Source organism: Pelecanus crispus, chromosome 8, assembly GCF_030463565.1.
Source record: "Pelecanus crispus isolate bPelCri1 chromosome 8, bPelCri1.pri, whole genome shotgun sequence".
Classification (NCBI taxonomy): Eukaryota; Metazoa; Chordata; class Aves; order Pelecaniformes; family Pelecanidae; genus Pelecanus; species Pelecanus crispus.
Genome location: NC_134650.1, coordinates 5229441 through 5255246, shown reverse-complemented (window position 1 = coordinate 5255246; position 25806 = coordinate 5229441). Strand labels below are relative to the sequence as shown.

Here is a 25806-nt window from a genome sequence, read left to right as displayed (position 1 = left end):
GTCCAACATGGAGGGAAATTTGGGTTTGCTTTGCTTGTTCACCTCCAAGTCCAATTAGGAGGAGCTGTGCTGGTGATACTGATCAGGCTTAGACTGATGAAGCTATTGGTCTGGCTTCCTTAAATTTACATATTGAAGCTCTTCGTTCCTTCCTGTAATTGCAGGCTTGCCAAGCACAAGGTAAAATGAGTGCCAGTTCCTTCATGGGGAGTGCTCAGTCCTCAGCCTGAGCGTGAACATGCTGTGAATGGTGAAAACATGAAGTAGCACAACATTGCAATGTTGCAGCTGTAGGTTTAGTGTAAAAAGTAATATTTGAATCATTTCCCATTTTTGCTACCATCATTAACATAAAATCAATTTATGTTGTGACATTTTCAGTTCCCATTACGATCTCTGTCACAAGAGGGAGGTTTTTAATCTCCCATAAAGTCTTTAAGAGACAGCAGAATAATATGCACTAAATGCATTATACATTTTCTAATATGACCTTTTCATGGTTCTTCAGTCTGACTGCCTGGTCACTCCTGTTCTTTGGCTGCCTCAGTAATCTGAGAGGAACAGGTGGAATGGTAAATAATCAAAATACTGAATCTTTAAAAGGTTAACTTCATACTGCAAGTGACTCTTTTATAGGTTATATGTACTGTATGGTCATATTCTGCAATCCAGAAAAAAGCTAGGAAGAAAAGTAAATGGCAGACTATGACTGTTCTCATGACAGAGATAAAAATTACTCAGGAAAGGAGTAAGATGGCTGTGTGATAGGTACTAATTTTGTTCTGCAAATAGTTCACATGTACTCATGCTGTGTGAAACAATCTACTCTTTATGGAGATGTGGGGAGCTTTAGTCACCCTTCACCCTTAAAAAGTCTGAGACCCTCAAATAGAGAATAATTCTGAAATGGAAAGTATGTTACGGCCCAATGCTAATCCTCTTCATGCTGTTGTGTTTTTGGTGGGTTTTTTTGTATAAAAGTTAAAAAGTAATCAAAAGTGAACCTCATACTGAGTAAAATATCACATGGAGTGATAATGTACCCCCGCAATGCACTCATGGATATACAGAAATAAAGGAATGGCAGTATAGGTATCAAATGAATTGATAAAAAACACAAAGGACCCTATATAAAAGATGTAAAACTTTACTATAGTGTGCCTTCCTTACAGAAAAATTCTTAGAAATGAACAAAAACAACAACAAAAACCCAAAAGGGAGAAAACTCCTCTTTAATGGGATTTTAGAAAGAATGCTATTATACAGAGAGAAGCCCAGCTCTGGCTGGAAGGGGTCTTTGTGTGGGCAGGGGAGAAGAGGTCACCTAATGAGGCACTGCTGAGTTTGTCAGAGAGCTTGACTTGAAAGTTTCTATGAAGCTCTAACGCTACGTCCCAGTTCTTCATCCTAAAAAAGGGGGGAGAGGGTTTTTCAAATAGTTGAAACTCATAAGCAAGTTAACTTTCTGCCCATGTGTCTAGGAAGACTTTCAGAAAGGGGAAAAAACCACAACCAATATGCAGAGAAGCTTCTCTCGCTTCCCTACTAAAATGGCAATAATGTCTATTGCTTTGTAGCCTACAAAGCAATAAAGAGCTGCTAAGATTAATTAAACTCTGAAGGGAGGCTGAAGTGTTTAATCAATCACCAGGCCTGTTTCTTGCCACTATACCATTCATAGAGATTATTATATAGCAATTTGAATTACAAAGCAAGGCATTTGTAAAGTAAGAAGGGCATTGCTAGTCTATTTTTGGATATCTAGTTCCAGGTATTGAGCACCTGCCTCTTCACAGTATCTGAAAACTGTTAACAAGTTCACTTCACACTGATCATTCACTTCAGTTGTGGGTGCTCAGCACTTCTGCAAATGAGGCCTCAGAGTTTCAAATCAGGAACCTGGAAAATTAGAAGTTGCAGCTAGCGACCCTTTGTGAAAAATCTGGCTTAGTAAGATGGGCAGCATTACAAAGGAAATCAGTGCCAGGAACAGCACAAGAATTAATTTCTCCAGGGCAGCACACATCAACTGCTCTGCCTATGTGACTTTTTTTTTTTCTTTATTTTCTTCACCCTTTGCAATTCACTGCCTCTTGTGCTCTGCAGCTTTGGAGAAATACAACGTAACTGTTGTCTCCTCTACTATGCAACATGACATACAGTCAAAACAGGAACATTCTGTACTGAATGTGAAAATGATGCCATGGACTAAATGGTAGACAAACATGTAATTAAAGACTGTATCATATTGCATACCGAAAAGTGGTTCAGTCAATCCTATCTGAAAGATGGACTCAGTAATCTCTCTCAGTTGTACTTTGAAAACCAAACAATTATCTGAGAATGGTTTCAATTATCTAAGGTTTAAAAACCACATTCAGGAAGCTTCAAAAGACATTTTTCTTGAAAAAAGTGAAAACATGATCTTGCATAATTCCCAAGCTGGTGGCATTCAGGTGTGAGATGAGAAGAGAAACATGATAAGAAACCTTTGAATTAATGCACAAACCCTGCATTTGTTAACAGCATGTTTGCTCTTGCCTTCCATCCCAATAGTGGTTAATATGTATCTTTGGGGCAGCTAGGGGAACACACCACCAAATTATATATCATAGAATCATAGAATCGTTTAGGTTGGAAAAGACCTTTAAGATCATCCAGTCCAACCATTAACCTACACTAGCAAGTCTACTCTAAGCCAATCAAGGGTAGACTAGACTAAACCATGAAGTGCCACATCTACCCGTTTTTTGAACACTTCCAGGGATGGGGACTCCACCACCTCTCTGGGCAGCCTGTTCCAATTCTTGACCACCCTTTCCGTAAAGAAATTTTTCCTAATTTCCAGTCTAAACCTCCCCTGGTGCAGCTTAATTCTAATAATAATTCTAATTTTCTAATAAGGCTGTTTAGAGAATCCTAAATATATATAATAGCAATGGGAAGGGTCACGCTTCCCATGAATTGGTGTGAACCGAGCTGCTTTAAACTCCTGTTCTTTCAGAGTTGGCTTTATTTCTGTTGAAAGGAGGAGGCCATCAAGCTGTGAATACTCCAGAACAGGTCCTCCACTGATATAAATCAGTACTGGCTTTAATGGAGCTATATGGATTTACAGCAGGCAGAAATCTTGGCTGGCTGATTGTCCAGAGGGTGTTAAAGCAACTGACAACTCGACCATTTGGAGAACTCCACTGAAAATAGGTATTCCCTACAACTACTGGTTTTTGGCATCTGCCAGACCTATGTGTATGGTACAAGTCACTAATACTGAAAGATTTACAGTCTATTTGAAGTAGAATAATCATGACAAGACAAGACAGAAAAAAGAGTTTTTTAAACACCACTTATTGTATACCATATATGTTAAGTACTCAAAGCATTTTAATAAAACCCCATTAATTTCCTTTCATAGTATGGTCAAGTATGATACCTAACACGCAGAAGCGAGAATTGTCACTGCAGCTTTTTGGAACTGATTACCACATACTTCAACAGAGAGCAGCAAACGCTATTTCAGGAGTAATTTGAATCACTGATGTGGTCTATGCAGGAGCTGGTTACATCTCCTTGATATGGAAGGACAATCTGTCACAACACTGAGACGGCACAGAGCAACTATGAACTATCCTTAGATTCCTCCAGTGCAGAAGAGGGGAAATGGAGGTTTGCTTTCATGTCCTCTTGCTGGAGATGGCTCCATTTTAACTAGATGTCAAGGACATTTGAACCTGCATTTGAAGGGCATATGAGCAGGTTCACCCTGAGCAGAATGGCAAGGAATAATCTTCTGAGACCTAGGGAGACAAACAATTGCTCGGGGGACGGGATGCTAAAGAATAAAAGAATATGGGATGGTCATACCAGGTTCATTTAGCCTAATTCTCTGTGATGATGGTCAATGCCCAGTGCTGTTTAGGGGAATGTACAGTCGTACCTCTCCAGAATGTTCTTCCAACTTCCCATGATTTTTTGCTATTTTAAAGCAGAGACAGATTAAAAATCTGAACAGGAGGCTAAAATACAGATGCAATGACAAAGTGTCTCTGAAGTATGCCAGAACTCAAAAGGCTTCTCAATCAAGTGGAGTTACATATAAGCAAAATCATTGCTAGCAGAAAATACCTAATATTATTGGAAGTTACTGCACTCCTGTGGAGAAAAGGATGACGACTATTATTATTGTTGTTATTATTATTTGTCTTACAGTTTCTGTGCTGGAAAATGGAGTTTTGAGACAATCAAAATAATTTACAAATTGAGATCGACAAGCTGAAGCATTGAAATGTTGTGTATTGGGTGTGCATGGCAAGGTTTTGGTAGCGGGGTGACTACAGGAGTGGCTTCTGTGAGAAGCTGCTAGAAGCTTCCCCTGTGTCCGACAGAGCCAATGTCAGCTGGCTCCAAGATGGACCCGCCACTGGCCAAGGTCAAGCCAATCACGTTACATACCTGATGATATATTTAAGAAAAGGAAAAAGTTGCTGCACAACTGGGCAACCACAGCTGGAGAGAGAATCATAGAATCGTTTAGGTTGGAAAAGACCTTTAAGATCATCCAGTCCAACCATTAACCTACACTACCAAGTCTACTCTAAGCCAATCAAGGGTAGACTAGACTAAACCATGTCCCGAAGTGCCACATCTACCCGTTTTTTGAACACAAAGGAGTGTTCAAAAGAGGAACACTCTTAGTAAAAAAAAGAGGAAAAGAGGAGTGAGAATATGTGAGAGGAACGACTGTGCAGCCCCCCAGGTCAGTGCAGAAGGAGGGGAGGAGGTGCCGCAGGCACCGGAGCAGAGATTCCCCTGCAGCCCCTGGTGAAGACCACGGTGAAGACCACGGTGAGGCAGCTGTGCCCCTGCAGCCTGTGCCGGCCCACAGGGAGCAGAGATCCACCTGCACCCGGGGAGGAGCCCACGCCGGAGCAGGGGGATGTGCCCCAAGGAGGCTGTGACCCCGTGGGAAGCCCGCGCTGGAGCAGGCTCCTGGCAGGAGCTGTGGGCCCATGGAGAGAGAGGAGCCCAGGCTGGAGCAGGTTTGGTGGCAGGGCTGGGGACCCCGCGGGGGACCCACGCTGGAGCAGGCTGCTCCTGAGGGGCTGCGCCCTGTGGGGGACCCACGCTGGAGCAGGCTGTGAAGAACTGCAGCCCGTGGGAAGGATTCATGTTGGAGAAGTTCATGGAGGGCTGTCTCCCGTGGGAGGGACCCCACGCTGGAGCAGGGGAAGAGCGTGAGGAGTCCTCCCCTGAGGAGGAAGGAGCGGCAGAGACGACGAGTGATGAACTGACCGCAAGCCCCATTCCCCGTCCCCCTGCGCTGCTGTGGGGAGGAGGCAGAGAAAATCGGGAGTGAAGTTGAGCCTGGGAAGAAGGGAGGGGTGGGGGGAAGGTGTTTTTAAGATTTGGTTTTATTTCTCATTATCCTACTCTGATTTGATTGGTAATAAATTAAACTGATTTCCCCAAGCTGAGTCTGTTTTGCCCGTGACGGTAATTGCTGAGTGATCTCCCTGTCCGTATCTCGACCCACGAGCCTTTCGTTATATTTTCTCTCCCCTGGCCAGTTGAGGAGGGCAGTGACAGAGCGGCTTTGGTGGGCACTTGGTGTCCAGCCAGGGTCAACCCACCACGGTGTTAATATCAAGTTCATTTATTTCAAAGTGATGTCTCTGCTTCCAAAACTGTCAGATTTCATTTTTAAACAGTTTTTTAAAAGGTCTTTTACTTTACCAAGAAGAATTACCCCCTCAAATCCTGACTTTCCAGTCCAGTCAGTAAACTGAAAAATCAATTATTTGCACAGTACTGGTTTTGGGGAAAAAGGCCAGAAGAGAAGACAAGCACATACAAAAGACAGTGGGGAATCAAACAGAGAGTGAGAGAGAATAAATACGGAATTTATCCATAGGGCTGACAGAGCCTTACAAAAAGCTGACTGCTGTTCCTAATTTATATTTAGAAACGTATGGGCAACGAGAGGAGAAGAAACTTTGCTGAAAGTAGAAAAGTTGGCAAGCGCCACAGCCATGTACAGAACCCAAGTACTCCGAGTTGGCAAGAGGGCAGATGGTCTCTGCAAATGATATTAACACTTCTCAGCAGAAGACAGCCATTTAAAAAAGTGAGGGAGAAGTTGGTCTCCAAAATCTGAAAAGAAATTAAAAGCATGTGCATGACACCACAGTCCCCGAAGCAAGGTAAGTGTCTACACAAAAAAGGCCTGAGTGGAAATTGGAAAAGAGCCCTCTGGCACTCCACCTAAACGTCTTTCTACAGAGGAGAGTAATTATTGTTCTGGAAGGAAGCTGAGTCCAGCAATTAAAGCAAGAGCTTTAAACCTCTGCTAGAGGTTTCCTGAAGTATGTTACATGAATCACAGAAACTGTGTGTGCATTTGTTTCCCTGTGCATAAAAATGAATGGCTAATTCTCAGAGGCAATGGGAGGTTGAATCCATTAGCATTAGCAAAGTGCCTAAAGAACTCAAATAAAGGGTTTCGATGGCACAAACGGTTAAAATGCCCACAACAGGCGTGTTGGTTAGTATTTAATGGCAGCAAGAGGAACTGTAATAAGAATATACTCAAACACCTAGACTGTGCTTACTTACATTAAGATTATACAGGTTATCTGAGAAGAGTAATGTGAGGGAGCAAGAACTGCACAATAAATGCAATTTGTTAAGGACTTTCTGTAGCTAGGCCACTTGGCATCTTTCCAGCCCAACTCCTTTACGCAAAACAAATCATTTTGCATACATTTGCATGTTACTAACATGAGAAGATACTTATTAACAACACAAATTACATCTCACTTAGATTTCATTTATTATCCTGAATTAGCTGGTGAGTGACTATCCTCATGCCTTATCTCTCTGTGTAGGCATTTACAGAGCACTTATCCTTGTGGCATCAATGCCACTCTTCATCCTTGCTATACTGCCTGGAATATGTATTCAAAAGAGTCGTCTGTGAAATAAAGCAAGTTAAGTTTAACTTTGCATCTGGGTATTCTAAAGGAGGAAGAGAAATCATTTGCAGAAGCCCAGGGCATTCTGTTCTATTAAAATAAAATTTCCTGAAAGTATCTAATACTGTAACTGCTTTGCCCTACAGCATTAAGACTAGTATTTTCAACAGCACGTGTACCCCCAGCTCCTTCGTAAGCACCAGTCTAAATTTGAAACCAGTCCTTTACAGCCTGTCTAACAACCTACCCATAAAACCAGCTGGCTGGCCAGATCTCTCCTGGCTACTTTCTTCTCCTCTTATTCATTGTGACCTACAGCTAAGGACATCGTTCACACTGCAGACCCATGGAAAAGACTCTCATAATCTTGTTAAAGGCTGGCATACTTGACTTGCAATACAGAATCCCACATTTGCTTCCTCAGGGAAATAAACACTTTTAAAGAGGCTTTGAACTTCTAAAATGACTTAAACAAATGCAATGGCCACACTAGCAATAAGTGAGTCAGTTTTCTGCTTCTCACAAAAATGTCTACAGTGAGGAATTTGGATTTTATGTGCCCTTATACAAACTCAACTACAGCTTTATTTTTTTTATTGCTCACATGTTCTCAAGGAAAGCCAATTTCTCTTTCAAGCAGCAGTGACTTTAGTAAGTCAAAGCATCCAATTGCTAGAGGAGGGTTTACTTTACCTCTCATCACTGAAACCCTGCTGTGGAATACAATCTGTTTTCAGAAGAGCAAAGAGGTGAAGGACAAAAACAAATGGCAATTACTTTAAGACCGTGAAGAGCTTGGAGACCGGTATTCTCTCGCATCTGAATTAGGGTAAGAAAATACACTGGTCAAAATGTTGCCAAGGAAAATGCTCTATCACTGAGCATGCTGAAATTTGTCTTGCTGTCATCTAGAATATGAAGCTGTAATATAATAGTATATAATATGTGCATTTATGGCTGCTGTTTAAGAAAGATCGCATCAATTTGTTAACTCTCCTTTAGGATAAACATTGGGCAATGACATGATAATATAGTCACAGTTTGCACCGATAACTATAATTCCATTATTTCATGACTAAAAACTTTCTTGCTACTCTCAATCCCTTGCCATACCAGTGAAATAAGCTTATGAACTTCCCCCTTGACTATCTACTTGAAATATAATTGCTTTTCAATCTAAATTCATGCAACACCTTTCTTAGGGATTCCACCAGTCCAAAACATAACACATTTAATGCATATTCATATATTTGAAGCACCAAGAGAAATAAAACACAGTATTTTTCACTATCAATGTCGCCAGAGAAGCACTATCTTTAGCATTAGCAAAAGAGTTGGCCATACAAAACTTTCATATACACACAAACTCTACCACAAAGACCTGGGCATTTACCCAGACACATTTCAGGTTTTCCAATGGGTATGCTGTAACATTTTCTGAGCTTACTAACTAACCAGAGCAGGCTTGAAGATAAATAAACCTTTAGATCACAAGTAGCAAAATCTTGTGCAAACTACAGAATGAAGAAAAAACACACCAACCCTCAGTCACTTCCTATCCCCTTGTAAACATATATTATACTGAGCAACCTCAAACCCTTCGTGTTTTTTTGCAAGATTTCCAATTACAGATATTGGAATTCCAATACTAATTGGAATTTTATTGGGGATTATTTACAAATTTAAGGTGTAAATATTCACAAATGTAATAACCTCTTGTGACATTTGCTGATAAAAAATATCCCCAATCAACCAACCAAACATAAATACATTTGGAACCTGGTAGCTTTTTGCCATAAAATAAGAAAATAATCTCTGTTTATACTAAGTTAAATGCAGGAGTTACTCTGTGGCCTTCACTAGTTCTTGGAGTGTGACACACAAGTCCAGGCTTGCCGAAAACATAACCTGTGTTAACATAATTCAGTTTCCCAAGGTCAGGAGGAGGAGTTTATTTCTGAACCCTTGTTCTTAACAGTGGTGTCATTCAACGTGAAATAGCACCACCACATATCAGAAGGTTCTGAATTCCTTTTGAAATGCCAATGAATCTGCTTCTCAGAAGCTTAATATATTGTTTTCACTTGCATCTTCTTTATTGTCACTCTTTTATACCTGTACTTCAATTGCACACAGCATCTTCCCTTTATTGAGGGCTGCAGTTAATCAGCTGGTTCCATAAAGCACCACATAAATTCTGTTTTATGAATTCTTTGTCACAAGAATGTAGCAAAATGCCTTGCGCCCCAAGACTCAGCAGTAACACATCACCTTTGTACAGCCTTGCAAAACTGATGGAAATTACAGCAGCCCAAGAACAGAAACTCCTCAATCACCTTTACTATGCTAGTCCTGGTAATGAAAAAATAGAATCTAGTGATGCTTAACAGACAGGTCTTAAAAAGGACAGCGAGAAAAAGAAAGAGAGAAAGAAAATCAGTCTGGGTTCATGAGTAGATAGACATTTGCAAGGTTGCCCTTGCAACAGAAGAACCGCGACTGTGAAATGCTGCCATGCGCTCGCATTTTCTGAATCTCTTACAAGTAGCAGATGTCTTTTCCCCTTCCTCAAATTCCTCATTCATTTTACACCCTAAACTATATGACTAAAAAATCTATAAAATTATGTGCAAAAATATACTCTTTTTGATTTAATGCATACTGAAAGAATTGCCTAAAAGCTATATTTATACTATCATTTAAATACCTATACCAGGCTAATGTCTTCAACGCATGTTTTCAATAGTGCTGTAGCGTTACCTTCTAGGAGATGGGACTTTTTACTTTGTCTTTGTACCAAGCACAAGGAAGTCAGTGACAGGAGCAGCTCAGCTTTAGACTGAGGTAGAGCAAAAGAAAAACTCCCTCTCTCCTATTTCAGTTTCCCATCATCTGTGATGAACATTGCTGATCCAAACTTACAAAAGACTCCAGACGACGTCTTACCAGCGCCCTGTAAAATATTACCAGTATTTCTGGAAACGCCTCTCCTGACATACCTGAGGATTATATAAGTTTTTTTCACAGCTCATAGTTGTGACCAGCTGCCACACTAAGGTCATTTTCCCCTTTAGACATTTCTAACCAAAGAGCTCTTAGATTAAAGCAGATGTTCATATTATTAGACCCCAAGTGTATAATTACACACTTTGTGCTAATGAACTTCTTCCCATTTCTATTGCTCCAGTTCTCAAGGACATCCAATTGAAAATACAAAAAGGAACTTTTTGAAAGAAATGTGAGATACTGTCCGGTGTTTTTGCAACCAGCTTGACTTCTTTTCATAAAAACATAAACTGAACAGATAACACTTCCTCCCACTTCTTTATTGAAAAATCTATTTTAATTATTCATTGCCTTCTGGGTAACAGCATTCACAAATGCAGTAATTGTATAGGCTATATAGCAGCCACCATATGTCTTTCCTCCTCATACATTCAAGAAAATCAAAACACTTAAAAATTATATTCGTTAATAAAAACAAACTGTGCTTTAAAAATTCTGATCTGTTTTTTTGGTTGAGAATATCTTATTGGCTTACGGGATTTTACTAAATCGAGGAAAGTTATTCATCTATAAGATTCATTTAACAATCTTAAATGTACAAGGTGAAGACTGGCATGAAAGTTTATTTATTTAAAATGCCCAGAGTGATAGTGTTAATATGTAAAATGAAAGGGAAGCATGATGCGTACTTCATAACACTGTTCAATTTTGTGCTTTTGACAATTTCCCTCAAACTAATTCTCTGCTGCCCACCAACAATGCTATTTAAAGATGAAGTGCTTCATCTATGAGACATTTCTTCTAATGCTTCTCCAGCTCATCAGGCTCAAAAGATGGGACTGCAAATGAAGGAAGGCTTTGCAATGTTACACGGGCCAATCTCACTGCACTTTGGAAGGGTAGGTTCTCCCTTTTTCTGGATGGGATCAACTAGAAATAAACATTGGGTCTGATGCAAAGAAAACTCAAGGTCTGCAAAGCTTGCCTGTGAATTCAGTATTTTTCAGACCCTTAAGCTCTTATTGGGAAAAGTGCTATACTCGTACCTCGGCACCGGGACTTCTGGAGACAAAGTTGTTTGTCGTGTTTCCTGGGTATCATTTCAACTGAACATACCTCAAGCAGAAGCTAATTAATCCCTTGGTGAAAACCACAAAACAGAATGAGGCACCTTCTCTATATAACTTTTTTCTTAACCACACCTGAATATGAAATTGCTACTCTCCCCTTAATTGGTTTAGTGGTGGACGTGGTAATGTTAGGTTAATGGTTGGACTGGATGATCTTAAAGGTCTTTTCCAACCTAAACGATTCTAGGATTCTATGATTGGACCATAATGTTAACAAAACATGTATTGTGCTTGAGAAGTACTGAGGCTTTTCTTTTTCACAGCAAGATATCACAGAGATCAACAACCACGTACCATACTTGTTTGGAAAACCATGTTGCTGACAAATATATGGGTTTTTTTTCTCACTTTACAGTCCTAAATGAAGCCTAATTTTGGTTGTCTCAACAAAAATGCTCAGGGAACTGTGTTTTTCAAAAGATCATATCCCTTCTACTTTTTTTGCATCTTGGACTCTCCAAGAATATTTGCAACGCTTTCAAGAACTGAAAGCCTAAACCTGAATTTCAATTGTGAAGGATCAATGAGGCATTTGTAACATGCAACTCGCTGCCCGAAATGACTCTGACATGATTTTATTTTACCCAGTGTTCATTTCTCCTGTTGACAGGGATTGCCTGATAAGTGAGTACTTGCTGTTATAGACCATACTTACAATTTAGGCATAGAAGAATCTGCCTGTTGTCTGTGCCTGATAACTCCTAGGCCCTGACTATCACTGTCAACAAACTGAGAAATAGGACACGATGACACGTTAAATTACCTTCAGACAAGCAAGATGGAGCCAAAGCCATAATTCATTAAATCCAAGAATATAGTGATATAATTGTATAAAGTATACTCTCACAAAGAAAACAAAACTGTTTTTCCACAAACATACCCTTCTAAACAATTGGTCATGAAATTCTGTCTCACTTGGTGAAACATAATTTTAGAAAATTGTAATTAAAACTAAGTTGGAAAATCATCATACAGTAAACAGATTGCTTGGGCACAAGCTTAGCCACTTTCTATGTTACTATTAATTAGAAATATTACAAAGGCCTGTCTGAATGCTTGTATGGGACTAAGGCTTTGTAATTCTGTTCCAAATACAGGTCTGACTGTCCAAGCTAGTCCTAAGGAGATCTCCAGAGAGGCCAGACACCTGCAGGGAACATTAAACTGCAATTTTGAGTGACCAATCCCAGTCTTCAGAGTTTGAGCCTGGATCTGAAAAATTAACTGAATAGATATATGTATATTTTAACATTTGGGACAGAAAGATGCCTTGCTGGTTGCCTGGAAGCTTTTCTAATATTGACATGTATTTTTTGTGTTGCAGGATATTTTAGGAAATGTTTCCTCTGTGGATGATGGACTCTCGTCTGACAGAGATGGACTTAAGCCAAATCGTTCAGTTTTTAATAACTCACAAATGCAGATCCTGAGTTTCATTCTAGTCCATCTCTAAGGGGAGACGTCTGCTTTACAGGAAGCAGATAACATTGGTTTTGATTTGCACACAGTCCTACAAAAAAATGCAATTCTTCAGAGGAAAATGAATGTACAGATGTCCCTGTTGGGACAGTGAAAGCTGTAAAATATGTAAGCATATATATTTGGAATGAGGTGGTGATATCTCAAATACCATCTCCCTTCTTCTGCACTAATAAACAGGGGATTAGAAACAGAAAAAATGAGAACTAATTTGACACAATGCTGAGAAGTGCATAGAAAGTAACAAACTCTCTGGAACGATCAATTGTCTCTAGTCTATATTCATTTATACCATTACAGACTCAGAATAACTTTACCAAAGGCAGCTAGCTCAACATTGTTGATGGAACTACTCCAGATTTAATACTGGAGTAACCAAAGATAGAATTTAGCCCTTAAGATATCAAAGGAAAAAATAGAACTAAACAACCAGAAAAAGATGTATTTGAAATTTCAGAAGTCTTATTTGCTCCTGTATTTTATTTAAAAGGGTTTTTTTTTTTTTTTTCCTCACACTAGGGCTGTTTTAGCTTAATGCTGCAGTGATAAGCACTAATTTATTTCACTGTCAGGTTTCTGGAGATTTTACAAACTTTTTCTTGTATTAAATGTTAGGGAAATATTTCCCAAAATGCAAAAATCAATATCCATGAGAAAAACCTCTATGAAACCAGTCTTATTTATTTGTTTTTGCTTATGATGAGAGAGATTTTAGTGCTCTAATTATCATTATCAGCGCACAAACACCTGCTGTTCCTAGACAGTGTTTCTATTAACACGGTGTGCCACTTCAATAGTTTTCTGTTGGCAATCCAAAGTCAAATTACTTCTTGTCTGAAAATTATTGCTACTTGCTGGCGCTGTTTACTATGTCTGTCATTTTCTAACCTTTTCTTTATGGTAAAAAAAAAAAAAAAAAAATCAATAGCCATTTTAACATTTTGTTTAATAAGTGTTTTATGAAACACTGATTACCATTGAGCTGTCTCAGTATGCTGTTACCGTGTTTTGTGGGTTTATACACCCCGGTGGCATTTGCATCCTTTGCATATCAAAGCGGGAAGTTACCTGCAGGGTGATACCTACGCCGCCCTTGGGACCTGCGCCCACTTCAGATTTGGGTTTGCTGAGTCGGGCGCCTGAAATGGGATTGTCCGCACTGGAAACATCAGCTCATCTCTAGCTCGCACCAGCTGTGTGACTGCTGAGCTTTGGGCTTACCAGCTGCCCCGCCTGGCTGGTTCCCTGCAAGGCAGCCGCCTCCAGCGCTGGCCTCACTCCGCCACAGCTTCGTGCAAGCCCCACGCTGGAGCAGACCTTGCCCGCTGCAACTCCGGAGCCTCTCTAGTGAATCCGATGTGGAAGTAAGCAATCCACAGCTACTGGTTATATGGCTGAGACCCACCAAATCAATTTGTTTATAATATTTCCATTTTAGGTGGTGACCACTCCTGGGCAAGGAGTGAAATCCATATCCACCGATCAGCCTGGGGCAACGGTACAGCTACACATGCTTATGGAAACATAAGGACTTGCCTCAGCCACAGAGAGCTGCCAGAGAAGTAGCACAGCCTTAAAAGTTTTCTTCTATAGGATTTCAAGAGGATTTAAAAAAATCCTACTGTTTTTAATATAATTACACCAAAACACGCTTATTTTTATGCAGTTCCTGTCCCCCGCTGCCGTCTGGGATTAGTCTTTATTTAGCGATGATGAAGAGTTATGTCTCATGCCCTGGTTCAACCTCAAAAAATTGTGATGGGAATTCTGGCTCAATGTTATTCTATTGGCATGTTACCTTGTTAAAGAGATGCATTTACTAAAAGTGCATGCAAATCCTGCCGACAGCGATGTTGCTACTACAGCCAGCGTCATTTCAGCAAGCACCTGAAAGAAGCAAAGTGAACAGCATGCTGCTTCTAGTGTTGCCTTTTCCTCCTTTCTGTCATTTTTGCCTCTAAAGCAGAAGTTGCCTGTCGTATTTTGGAGCCTGCTGTAATTTGATCAAAACCAAGGAAGATCATGCTGAAGAAGTGACAGCTAGTCAATGGATGGTATCGTCCCTAACTTGTTATCTGTCTGGGGTCTGGTATGATCAATGCTTCTGTGCTGAGTTCCAAAACCTCAGAGCCAGACCAAAACGCAAAACAACTTCTACAGGGGACAATTCTTTCTCCTTTTCAAGTTCATGTCAAAGCAGGCTTCACGTATACACCTGAGTGCTTTCTGTGTATAACTGTTGAAAGTACAAAAAATATTTTAATTTATACTCTTTGATAAAAAAGCATTCAGGTATCAGAGGTTCAAACCTAAATTTACCCTTCAAGCCTAACAAAGCTTTTTGGGCAGGCAATTCTCCCGTACAACACAGCTATGATGGAAAACGCAGCAGTCTGAAAATATGCATTTCATTTCTGTTGTACAAATACTTTGCACATATAATTCAAAACCTCGGTATGTGCAGAATGAGTGGTGGTGAAAAATCCAATAGTATTTGCTCAAACTGGAAAGTAATTTATGATAAGATGGTTGCAATCTCTTTATATTCTTTCTTTGTGAAGGTTTGAGCCCTTGAACTATACCATTATGACTGTTCACACCTACATCCTAAAATTCGATGCTCACATGCTTGTGAAAAAGAAATTTAGAATTGTTTTGTCAATTGTAAAGTTTACAATTCACATTATGTGTTGGCTAATTATACAGTCACAGTCAGTTGTAGTTGCGAACAGGAAAAATACCACATGAATTCTATAAATAGCTAAAGGTCTTGTTTTATAAATATTGATATCCTTAAATGTAATCAGATTACCTCATTCACCAAAGACAATGGACCTACTTACTCAAGCAGTAACTCCTGAGTACAAGTGTTCACAGTGACAAGACTCAAGTCACAGCACAAACTGTTTTTTGAATTAATAATTAAGACATTACTTTTTTTGAATTTCAAACAATGAAAACAGCCAAGAAATGCCTGTTTTCAGCTATCACTATAGGAAAAAGTGCAGCTTCTCAAAAAATTACTGAGAATTATTTGCTAGGACCTAGAAAAATGCATAGGTTCAAAACGACAGTTTTGTGTCTACTTTAAATCTAACTATGTGTAGTGCCTTTCTCCCATTTCTCTCCCTGGCATGACTAATGTCTTTGTTTACTGATGGCTACATTCTGCATTCTTTACTTTTTTTTTCCCAATATTTTTTTTTCTAACTTTGGAATGTAGATACCAAGCCTTAACTTTTCCTCAAAAAAAGGAATATTAAACGCTGCATAAACTGAGAGGAAAGACTTGTTAATTGTACGCCATGGAAATTCCTTCCACCTCACTTCTGCAATACAGGAAAGTCATTACAAAAATCATGGACGTTTTTGAGGTTAAATTACATTGATTAAAGACGTTTCACTGAATTTGAAGGGGAGCAGTAACTACTATTGATCACCTCACTATATGGAGCTAGCCTAGAAATCAATGCAAAGAAGATGTATGATTTGATGGGAATGTAAGTGATATAATTTCAGAGTGATATAAATAGCAGCAGTTTTAATGTTTCCCATTCAGCAATGTCTATCACTCGGTTATAAATGCTTCAGGATGATCAGACTTTCAAAACAGACCAGAAAGAGTATCATATGTACTAAGCGCATGGAGGATTTCCTACCCAGGTAGTGAGTTATGAACACCAACCTTTGCTAGGAAATCCTCTGTAGTTTGTGGACGTGGTTAAGTATCGACCACACAATCATGCCAACATTCCCTTCGCCAAAGAGTTGGGCCCAGTGGCATCTCAAATCAAACCTCTTGTAAGGGCATCACCATCTTTCTGAGCTCCAGTAAAAGGACCTGCATTTAATGGATCCTTCCTGAGCTATTCCAAGGTTAGCGCTGCATATGAGTCTTGATAAAATCTCCTTCCCAGACAGAGGAGAAGATATCAGCGTGATGTGGTGTAGGAATATAAGAAATATCAGGAAAAGCTAGCATTTTTATATCAATCAATTAATATGTTATTCATATTATTAGCTTTTTTTGCTCTATTCCTTTTCAGCATGTGAACATTTTATTTGGCTCTCAGATTGCGCATTCCATTTAACATAACACTACTACAAAAATACAAGTTTTCCCATGAAATATGTATGTGTAGAATGTGCAGCCTTTCCCTCATAAGGTCCTGCTTTTCTCTGGTGCACAAAAGGAAGACGCATGTGAGGTCAAGCAGCAGAACAAAATGTCCCCAGCCACCATGACTTTGCTCTTTCTTCTGACCCCTGCAAGAACTTGATTTTGCTGCCTCAGTCTTAAAGCTATTTGCTTTTGCGTCTGCGAGGAGTGGGCAATGGTAACAGCCATCGATGAAGAGCAAAGGTATCTGTTCTTGCCTGCTTCTCACTTTCTTTTAATCAAATATTAATTGGGTGCAGCTGCTTCACTACTCACAGACAATATCTAGCAGAAATAAAAAAAGTTAATCTTTCATGCTTTAAGGAAAGGAATAATAAAGACTGATCTCCTTGTGTGAAAGCTTGCAGGCAAAATAATAGTAATATTAATAATAATAGTTATTATTATAATTATTATTTACAGATACTACGTAACTCAGATTTACTTGGGTAAGGTCATTTCATCATGTAACAAATTAAAAGACTGAATTGCAGTATTCATACAGAAAATTTTGGGAGTAAAAATAGCAGATCCTGCACAGTTTAGAGCTAATAATCCTACTCTTTGCTGATGAAGTCCAGAGAAGGAGCATGTCAGTGTCTGGAGGACACATCACTCTGTTCCACGTCCTTATATCTGCTCTGCACCAAAAGTTATTCTTTGGTTTGAACAAACATAATTTCTCTGCTGTAAAACGGGGAAAAAAAAAAATCACTCTTAGCTTTAATAAGATATACTAAAGCTTTGAAACTCTGGGTAATCTTAAATTTAGAATGCTTTTGTTTCACCATTCCCAACATTTGAGCCTCAAATAGGTCATTTAAAAATCCGCCTGGAAATTCAGTGTCCGAAGAAGTCTTTTTTCAAAGCTAAAGCCGCAGAAGGAAAAATTTCCTAGCAAATCAAAACCAAGAACCAGTTTCAACTTAAGCATGTTCATGACTCATACTTCATCAACTTTAAAATTACGTACTCTGCAGTCATGAAAACTTGTGAATAGCAATTTGAAACAGATATATTCGCTGAAGGTGGATTTCAAAGGAAAGACTTAGTTCCGAGACTTTAAATTCTTCTAGTTGTCAGTCATTCAGGCACAAGAATTGAATACAACTCATTCGGGAAACAAGACTGTGATTTCTCCAAATGAACTTCATGCACCGAGTGCTCTTTTTATAAAGCAATGTAACATTACACCTTCTCATCCATCACACCCAATAGGGCTGGTAGGTAAATGCTACAATTCATATCCTAAACTATACCCTAAACAAGGTATGTTCTGATCGAGCTTGCCAAGAGCTATTCTTGTAACTTAAAAATGTTCTTTTGGTTCCCTTTAGAAATTTAAACAACACTCAGTATAATTGAATATATTTTCTTCTGCCTATTGACCTTACATTTCCTTTATCAAGATAATAGCATTTTCTTAGAAGTCGCCTTGGGCATTTCTGCAAGGTCAAAAAGACGCAATGCACAGATAAGGATTAACCTACTTTGAATTACTGCATCTGTTCATGCTCCAGTGGCTCTGCATCCGTGATGGCAACAAATGAAGACTAGTGTGTTGGGAGTATAGCACTCAGCTTGTTAGAAAACACAAAAAGAGGGTACGGTCAGAAAGAGCCCTGACGTGCTGTTAAACATTTACCATGCTGCCTGAGCTGCTACACCACTAACACATGTAACCAACAGGAGTCACACAGTTATGGTGGAAGCCAACAACCACATTATGGCAGCTACGAATTCACATTTGCCAAGAGGTGCCCCAATCATTGCAGAATGTTGTCTTTCTGATACAATGAACTGCACATTCAAGGGAAAATCTCCTCCCTTGCCAGTAGGTTCTGAAGAACTAAACCTGGTTGTTTCTTGCCTGAAGTCCTTTGTCTGTTGAGGGATTTTAGAAGCTTCAGCTAGTGTCAAAATAAGTTACGCTTGATGAGAACTCTAGTTAATATTGCAGAGCTTTTGGAAAGAGGTACCTGAAAACCACCAGCAGACAGGACTCTGTGTCTTCAATAACTTCGGTCACTTAGGTGCCACTAAAAGTCAGTTACCAGTGCTTTTCTTTTGTTGAAATTATAGCCTTACTCATTTTCTAGCATTAGATAAAAGGGCACATATGCTCCGAAAGGGCAGCTAACCTCAGGGCAGATTACAGCTCAACCTTTGTCTCTGGGTGGCTGAGCTGAAAATCAGCGGCTATCGTGGAAGCATATTGTAAAGCTGGGATACTGCTGTGAATAATGAAGCATATCAAGTGTTTTGATAAACCAAAAGAATCTAAATGGGCCTCAAAAAAGAAAAGAGGAAAAGCATTAGGGCTTCTCTTCTTTTCTGAAATCTTCCATTAGTACCCTCACAGAGTCCCGTTTTCTACCTCTCAGACTCTGACTCAAAACCCCATTTAAGAAAATGAAGAACACGATCCTGCAATCTCTTCAAAGATTTAACTTTATGGTAGAAAGATTATATTGTTGTTATTTGCCATTACAGATAATCATTCTGGTGTAGTTTTCGTTTGCTAGCAGTTGTGTTATTTCATTAACATCTCCGTAATACCAGATAGCACTATAAAAGAATTCCAATTTTTAACATGATTATTAGTCTTGATTTTCATCCTCAAAGCAGAGACATTTTCGAAGGAGCCCAGGGAGGAGGAAGGAATACGATTCAGACACTGCAGTCAATTGTCACCTCTGAGCACATAAACTTAGATTGCTTTTCTTTGATGCTGCTGCCAATTTTACTCACAAGTGTATAAAAAAAGGTCATGACATTTAGAATTACAGTACTCTGGAAATTAAATGTTCCTTTACATTTTTAATTTCTGAAAGTAATTTATTATGGAATAATATTTGAATATGATCGAATGAATGTGTAAAGATTAATGCAAACTGTCTTCAAATTGGAAGTTCACAACCACATACATTTAACCTTGTTGTATAATAGGCATAAAAAAGTTTATGCAGTAGCTCTAAGAGCTGCATTTCCATTTTGCTGGAAGCATTTGCACTGTAATTCTCCTTAGTATTTTTCCACCGACATGTCTGTACGAGGCATGAGGTTTAGCTCTCTAGCATTTTCTGCTTAAGATTATGCTGTATTTGAATGGATTTCACAAACCTGGCAACTAAATAAGGAGCAGAAACAGAGTCCCAACTGTCTACACAATTCTTCTATACAAATTTTTATATGAGAAATCAAACTACTGATTTTTATACCAATTCAGCAATACTATAGTACTATATGAGGAAAATAAAACAAATTTGCGTGAAGGCTAGAGAAAAAACTATGGTACCAGGTAACCAAAATACTAGTCAGAAGCTCCAGACGGAGAGGTCTGGAGATGTGAGGAAGGGGAGATCACTTGCACGCTGCCGTGACCAGGCTTCGGGGGACTGCCGCCTGACTGCCTCGTACATCTCACGCGCGCCACCTCAGATACTATCCAGGGCTTATTTCTCCAAAGCCAGGTGACACCACTTGTTGAGCAGATAAGGTAATCTTAAGAAAGGCAGTGCTATGGAAAACTTTTGTGGTCAGCAATTAGAATTCATAAATCTCCCATAAACCTGAGGAAAGCTGGCTGGCTTCCAGGCTGGAAAGGGCAGACACACAGAGTACTGAATCCCTCTTCAGATGCTGCTAAAATTGCACCTGGGTAAAATTTATACTGGTATATAGAATTTGCTCATGTTTTCTCATGGAAACTCCTGGGAGCTCTTCGTTCAAAGACTGCCAAATATCCTGAAATATTCATCTTGAGACTCCATTACACTCAGGGGGTCAGCTGAAGAGACAACGTCTGAAGAAAGGAGACCGAGGAGGTAAGTTAAAGGATGTCTTTAACTTGCACGTTAGTGGCATGTTCAAAGATCCAGAAGAAAATTTAAGATAAATCAAGTTAGAAAGCCCCTGTGCTATTGATTATTTGAGTCTCAATACCAGATCTTTTTGTGGGCATTTCTCTAACGAAGTCCATGGAGGTTTGCTCCCTAACAGAGCGGTTGGATCCCTAAATTTGTAAACAGGAGGCCAGAAGCTGCTGCTATTCAGCTTGCTGAATGCGCAGGGACGATCCACAAATTGACTGGCTGCCGGTGAGCAAAGCCAGCATCTAAAAAGACAAGCCAGGTTCTGTGACTGCCACTGCACCGCCAACAGTGGCCTTGCTGCTGGCTTATTTTTGATGTTCATCAGGGTTTAGGAGGGCAGCTGCTTTTTAGCCTGTTGCCCCACAACACGGTGGTACAGAAACTGTTGCTAAAAAGCACTGTATAAACCGTAATTCAAATGATGCTATCATTTATGAATCCTGTGGATACACCATCCTTATTTGTCTACTCCTGGAGCAGGATCGTTTTGCCCCTGAGGAGCTGGATATTGCTCAAACTGGCACAGGCAAATGCACAGCAGCAGGCGCTGCCCGCACCGTGGCTGTCCCCAAAAACTGCATCAGACCATCGAGGGCCAAGTCCTGGCAAACATGAGATTTCAGCACCCAACCCCAGAAAGAAACAGCCAGTGATAAAGCAAAATACTGTACTGCTATTATTTTCTTCCACATATACATGCACACACACAATCACTCCCGTGCCTGTACAAGTATCTTGCTCCTGACACTATGGCCGGTCTCATGAGCAGTTTCTTTGCATACGCTTGATGCAGAGGCTGACTAGTGTCTTCAGTATTTTGAATGTTTCCATACACACCTGGCAATGAGCTCCCTTGTCTCCCAGGCGACTGTGCTCCTCCGAGGGGGCACAGCACTCTCCTTACGCCACGCTGAAGATGGCAGAATTGAGGCACTGTCACCAGGGCAATGGCAGGAGTACTGTTAGCTCAAGCCTGGCCTTTTGAAAAAGCCTTCAGGAAAGTTGCTCCGCACATCTCCCAAGCCATTAAATTAATGCTTTGTTGGCTGGAGTTAAAGTTTTGAGTCAAGCAAAACAAAAGCCTGGGTTTCAGCATACATATACCCTGTCAAATTGCATTTATCAAGATAAGGGTTATTAGAATCTTTTTTCTCTTGTGTGAATGAAATTGTAAGCTTGAAATGTCACTGAAGATTTATTAATCTGATACTCTTTCTGATAAGGGCAGCAAAGAGAGCATATAGGGAACAGCTTATGAGAAGAAAAGTATATGTTTGTGCCTGACTACAAGAAATAGTAAATATGAATAAGGCAATTTATCAGTGGATATTCTGTAACCAAAAGATTCAAGCCACATAAAGCAATATTACAGTTATATATTGATTTCAGAAACTTGCCATCTGAAATACTTCGCCTAAGTTTGATAGCTCTGCAGAAAGATGTCCGTGAGTTGCAAAAAATGGAATAAACCTGAATTTCCAAGAATCGCTGCTTGTTCTAGAAAGCAGAGGGAGGCTTCACGTGAAAACCGGGGCTGTGCTAGAGGCTACAGCGTGCGGACCACCACCAGCAGGCTCAGCAGCGTTTTCAGCCGAAGCGACAGGGCCTGAACTAACCAAAGGAAGTCCTGTGTAAACTTTTTCTCCTGTTACTGTGTCTGCTACCCTTGGAACGTGTCCATAGCGGGGAGGAGCGAAGAGAGGTTCTCAAAGATTTTGGGTCAAACAGACCATTGTCAAAGCACAAGGCTTTGTGGCGCACAAGGCAAAGAAACGCGTTTGGCTGCTTGGCGTGACAGAGCAAACCCTGCGCTGGTCACCGCTTTGGCTTTGTGAGCTACGACTGCGCACAGGAGCCCAGCGGCAGTCAGGGAGTTAACCCTCTCAGCACTCCTCCTACGAGAAGGGAGACAACGCTGTGTTTCAAAACAGGCTGGTATTCACTTGGCCGCAGATGCTCTCGCCAGCGCATCTGCACTCATGTCAAGAAATCACAGCCACAAGCAACAACTCTTTTCCCTTCCGAAGGGCTTTCCCATAACAGGGTGGAAACCCTTAGACAGAACCTGGCTGTGGCCCTTGCCCTGCTGCTGGAGTTTTGCTTTTTGTCAGTCTCTTGCAAAAACTAATTCCCTTTGGCTGCGGTCACTCCGAGAGAGCTTGTGCTTCCTTGGAAAAGACCTGGGGGAGTGAATTAGCTCACTGGGCTTCCAGACCTAAACAGAGAACTCACCGGAGAGCGGGCAGGGCAAAGAGCCATTTGTGCCGAGACTTCAACCTTCAGTTTTATATAACATTATTTGCAACGAGTTTGTAGTTGAAACAGTTTCATATATAAATACAGATATGTATATACATTTATTTGACTTCTAACGACAACATTAATAACAATAAAGTTAAAAAGGATAATTCAGATCCCAGGTAATATATACATGTGACTTTAAATGACTTTCTGGTTAACACACAGGCTACTGATTTTTTTTTTTTTTTTTACTTACAAAGTAATGAACCCTCAAGTAGTAATTTTTTCTTTTCTATCTTCTTTTATGATGATGCAGTATTTTCATTCAAAATATTTTCTCTCAAAAATGAGAATCACTAGCCAGAACTCAGTTTTCCTATGAGTCTCTATGCAGTGGGTGTTAGTTTTGCAGCGGTTAAGGTGTTGGAAAGCACTACATGTTTAGAAAAGGATTAGTTGTACCTCAGCTTTTTCTCAGCAAGTGTTACATATAAAATCTATTAGTTAAGAAATGTCTTTCTTACATTTTTCTCAGAACATAGCAGGAACCAATTAATCTGCTATAATTCCATTAACAGCTCAACTCACCAGTCTTCTCCACCTTGTGTTTTGAACTTTCAGGTCCTGGAAGGCAGGGGCAGGGCCCTTCGCATCGAGCTGTGATGGTTTTGCCAGAAGTGCACGCGTGAAACTCCAACTTGCACTAGAATCATAATAAAAGCAAGAATACGTTTTGAATTAGGACAAGATATAAAAGCAGCAGCTGTGGATTAAATGAGAAATTGCATTTAGCAGTAATGGCGTTGGACAGATTGCAAAACTTCAGTCTCTATTGAAAATGCCATTGTTTTTATTATTACAGATAACAACAATAATAGCTACTTCCTATGCAGAGTTTTGCACGGCACTTCTAAATGTGCCTCGTAAAGTGTTGTTATTATTCCCTACTTAAATATATGGAATTTGCAGCATAAAAAGTTGAAACACATTCTTCCAGGTCACCTAAGAGATCAGTGGCAAAGCTGGGAAGAAAATACAAACCTCCAGAATCCCATGTGTTTCCTATGCTGCATTACCATGTTCCAGGTATGAAATCATGCCATCTATCACCTGTTACCACTACTGATTTATTAGTCTGGTCTTTTGAGGAGCTGGGAGCTCTCAACTTCCACTGCAAACAACGGGCTTGGTCTGAACAACATCCATGAAGAGACACCAATCTTCACAATAGTGGAACTGAAAGCAAGCAGCTCATCGGCTGATGAGACTGGGCCTTCAACACATGAGCTTCTCTCAGCAAGGAGGAAATTTTAAATGAGTCCTACCAATAACTCAAAATTGCCTTAGCAGGTAAGAGCACCATCCCTAAAAATAGCCGTGCATCATGCAATCAACTCCAGAAATACAACAAAATCAAAAAACCTAAGAGCTAAGATTAAACTATGAGCAGTACAGCACAGTTCCCCATATCTGCATATTGTTACTTGTTCCTTTCCCTTCCCTCAAACCTCAGCAGATGGGATTTACAGCACCTCTTGACAACCACCACATTCAAATCATTTAGGACAGCAGGACATGTGCAGTATTGGATGAACGAGACAACCCAGGAGAATTAATATTGCAAAAGTGTGCTGGCTAAAAAGCCCTGATTTATAACACTATTCACAGCCTTTGCTATTTGCATTACATATATTTTAGTGCTGACTTTCCTCTAAGAGCGCTTTGTGCCTGTGTAGTTGTCCTCTCTGCAGTTACTGCCTCAAGGATATTTTCCCCAGATTGTGCCCAGCAGCACGGTTGCTGGAGACCGGACTAATGCACTGATAAAACGGAGTAAAAGAAAACAGCACACAGAAGCAGAACAAAAACGTGCGAGGTATGCTCTTTGGCTTGATACCTAATGAACTGAATTCAATCTCATTTTTTGTCTTCCTCAAGCACTGATTTTACCAGATCAGAATCTGAGGGCTTTTGATGCAAGGGGGAGTTTTGCCTGCAGCGCTGAGGTTGGCGCTCCTCCCTGCGGAGACTGCCTCCCGCCAGGGGAAACTGGAAATGTTGGGCTGTAAAATCCCTTTGATAAGTCTAAGTTTTATTATAGATTAATTCTTTTTCATTTCAAAGTAGGCCAGCATGCTTACACGGTATGACACAACGTGTTTCGAAACGTGCAGCTTTTTTGAAGGCCGAAGGACACACGGCGTAAGACCATGGTGTTACCCAATGAGGATGCAGTGGGCAACTGGAGCTTGTATAGCAACAGCCACCGACGAAAATCACAGCATCATCTTCTGTTATTTTGGTACAGTGGAAGCCAAGAGAAGAGAACAGGATGTTGTTAGAAGATAAATGCCTCCTGCTTTGAAATTACTGCAAATATCTTGGCTTTGCCTCTGTTTGTTTTTGTTAAAAGGGCTCCTCTTTGCCCAGGCTTTAATCTAGCAGCAGGAGCCCATTATCCTGCGCCTCCATCCTATTCTGTTGACATTATCTCCTGGCCATTCCGAACTTCAATGCACCCTGGTGGCTGCACGCTCTGTGTGATGTTCTGCCCTTCCGATTTAGAAAATGCACCACCACACATAAACACGTGTGAGCTTAGCTTGCGCTTTACACTAATTTCTTCCAAGGCTGAAGGGAATGTAAGTACCTATTTTTCATCTGTTTGCTCCATAAATACACTTGCTTAATCTATGCTGTTTGGACAGAACACAAACACGAGTGAAAGCACATCAGAAGGAGAGGAGAACAGGAGGAAGGAGAACGCTCCCTGAGCGCACAGTCCTGAAGGCAACGACTCTTTCTGCAGTGTATTCCGATAGTCAATAAGTTATTGAGAACACAGGCATAAATCTTCTTCCTGCAGCTGGAGTTGATCATTTAATCCCTTACAGAACATCAATTAGTTACATATTTTATTATGCATAATAAATGTAAATTACGTG

The 25806-nt window shown here is 40.2% G+C and overlaps 1 protein-coding gene across 1 annotated transcript in view; it reads right to left on the bottom strand.

The window, feature by feature from the left end:
- Positions 1-25806, bottom strand: part of SPOCK1 (SPARC (osteonectin), cwcv and kazal like domains proteoglycan 1) — a 329292-nt gene that overhangs the window by 38577 nt on the left and 264909 nt on the right. The window contains exon 6 of the mRNA XM_075715200.1: positions 23450-23564. Coding sequence (XP_075571315.1) covers positions 23450-23564 — 115 coding nt within the window. The remainder of the gene's footprint in view (positions 1-23449; positions 23565-25806) is intronic.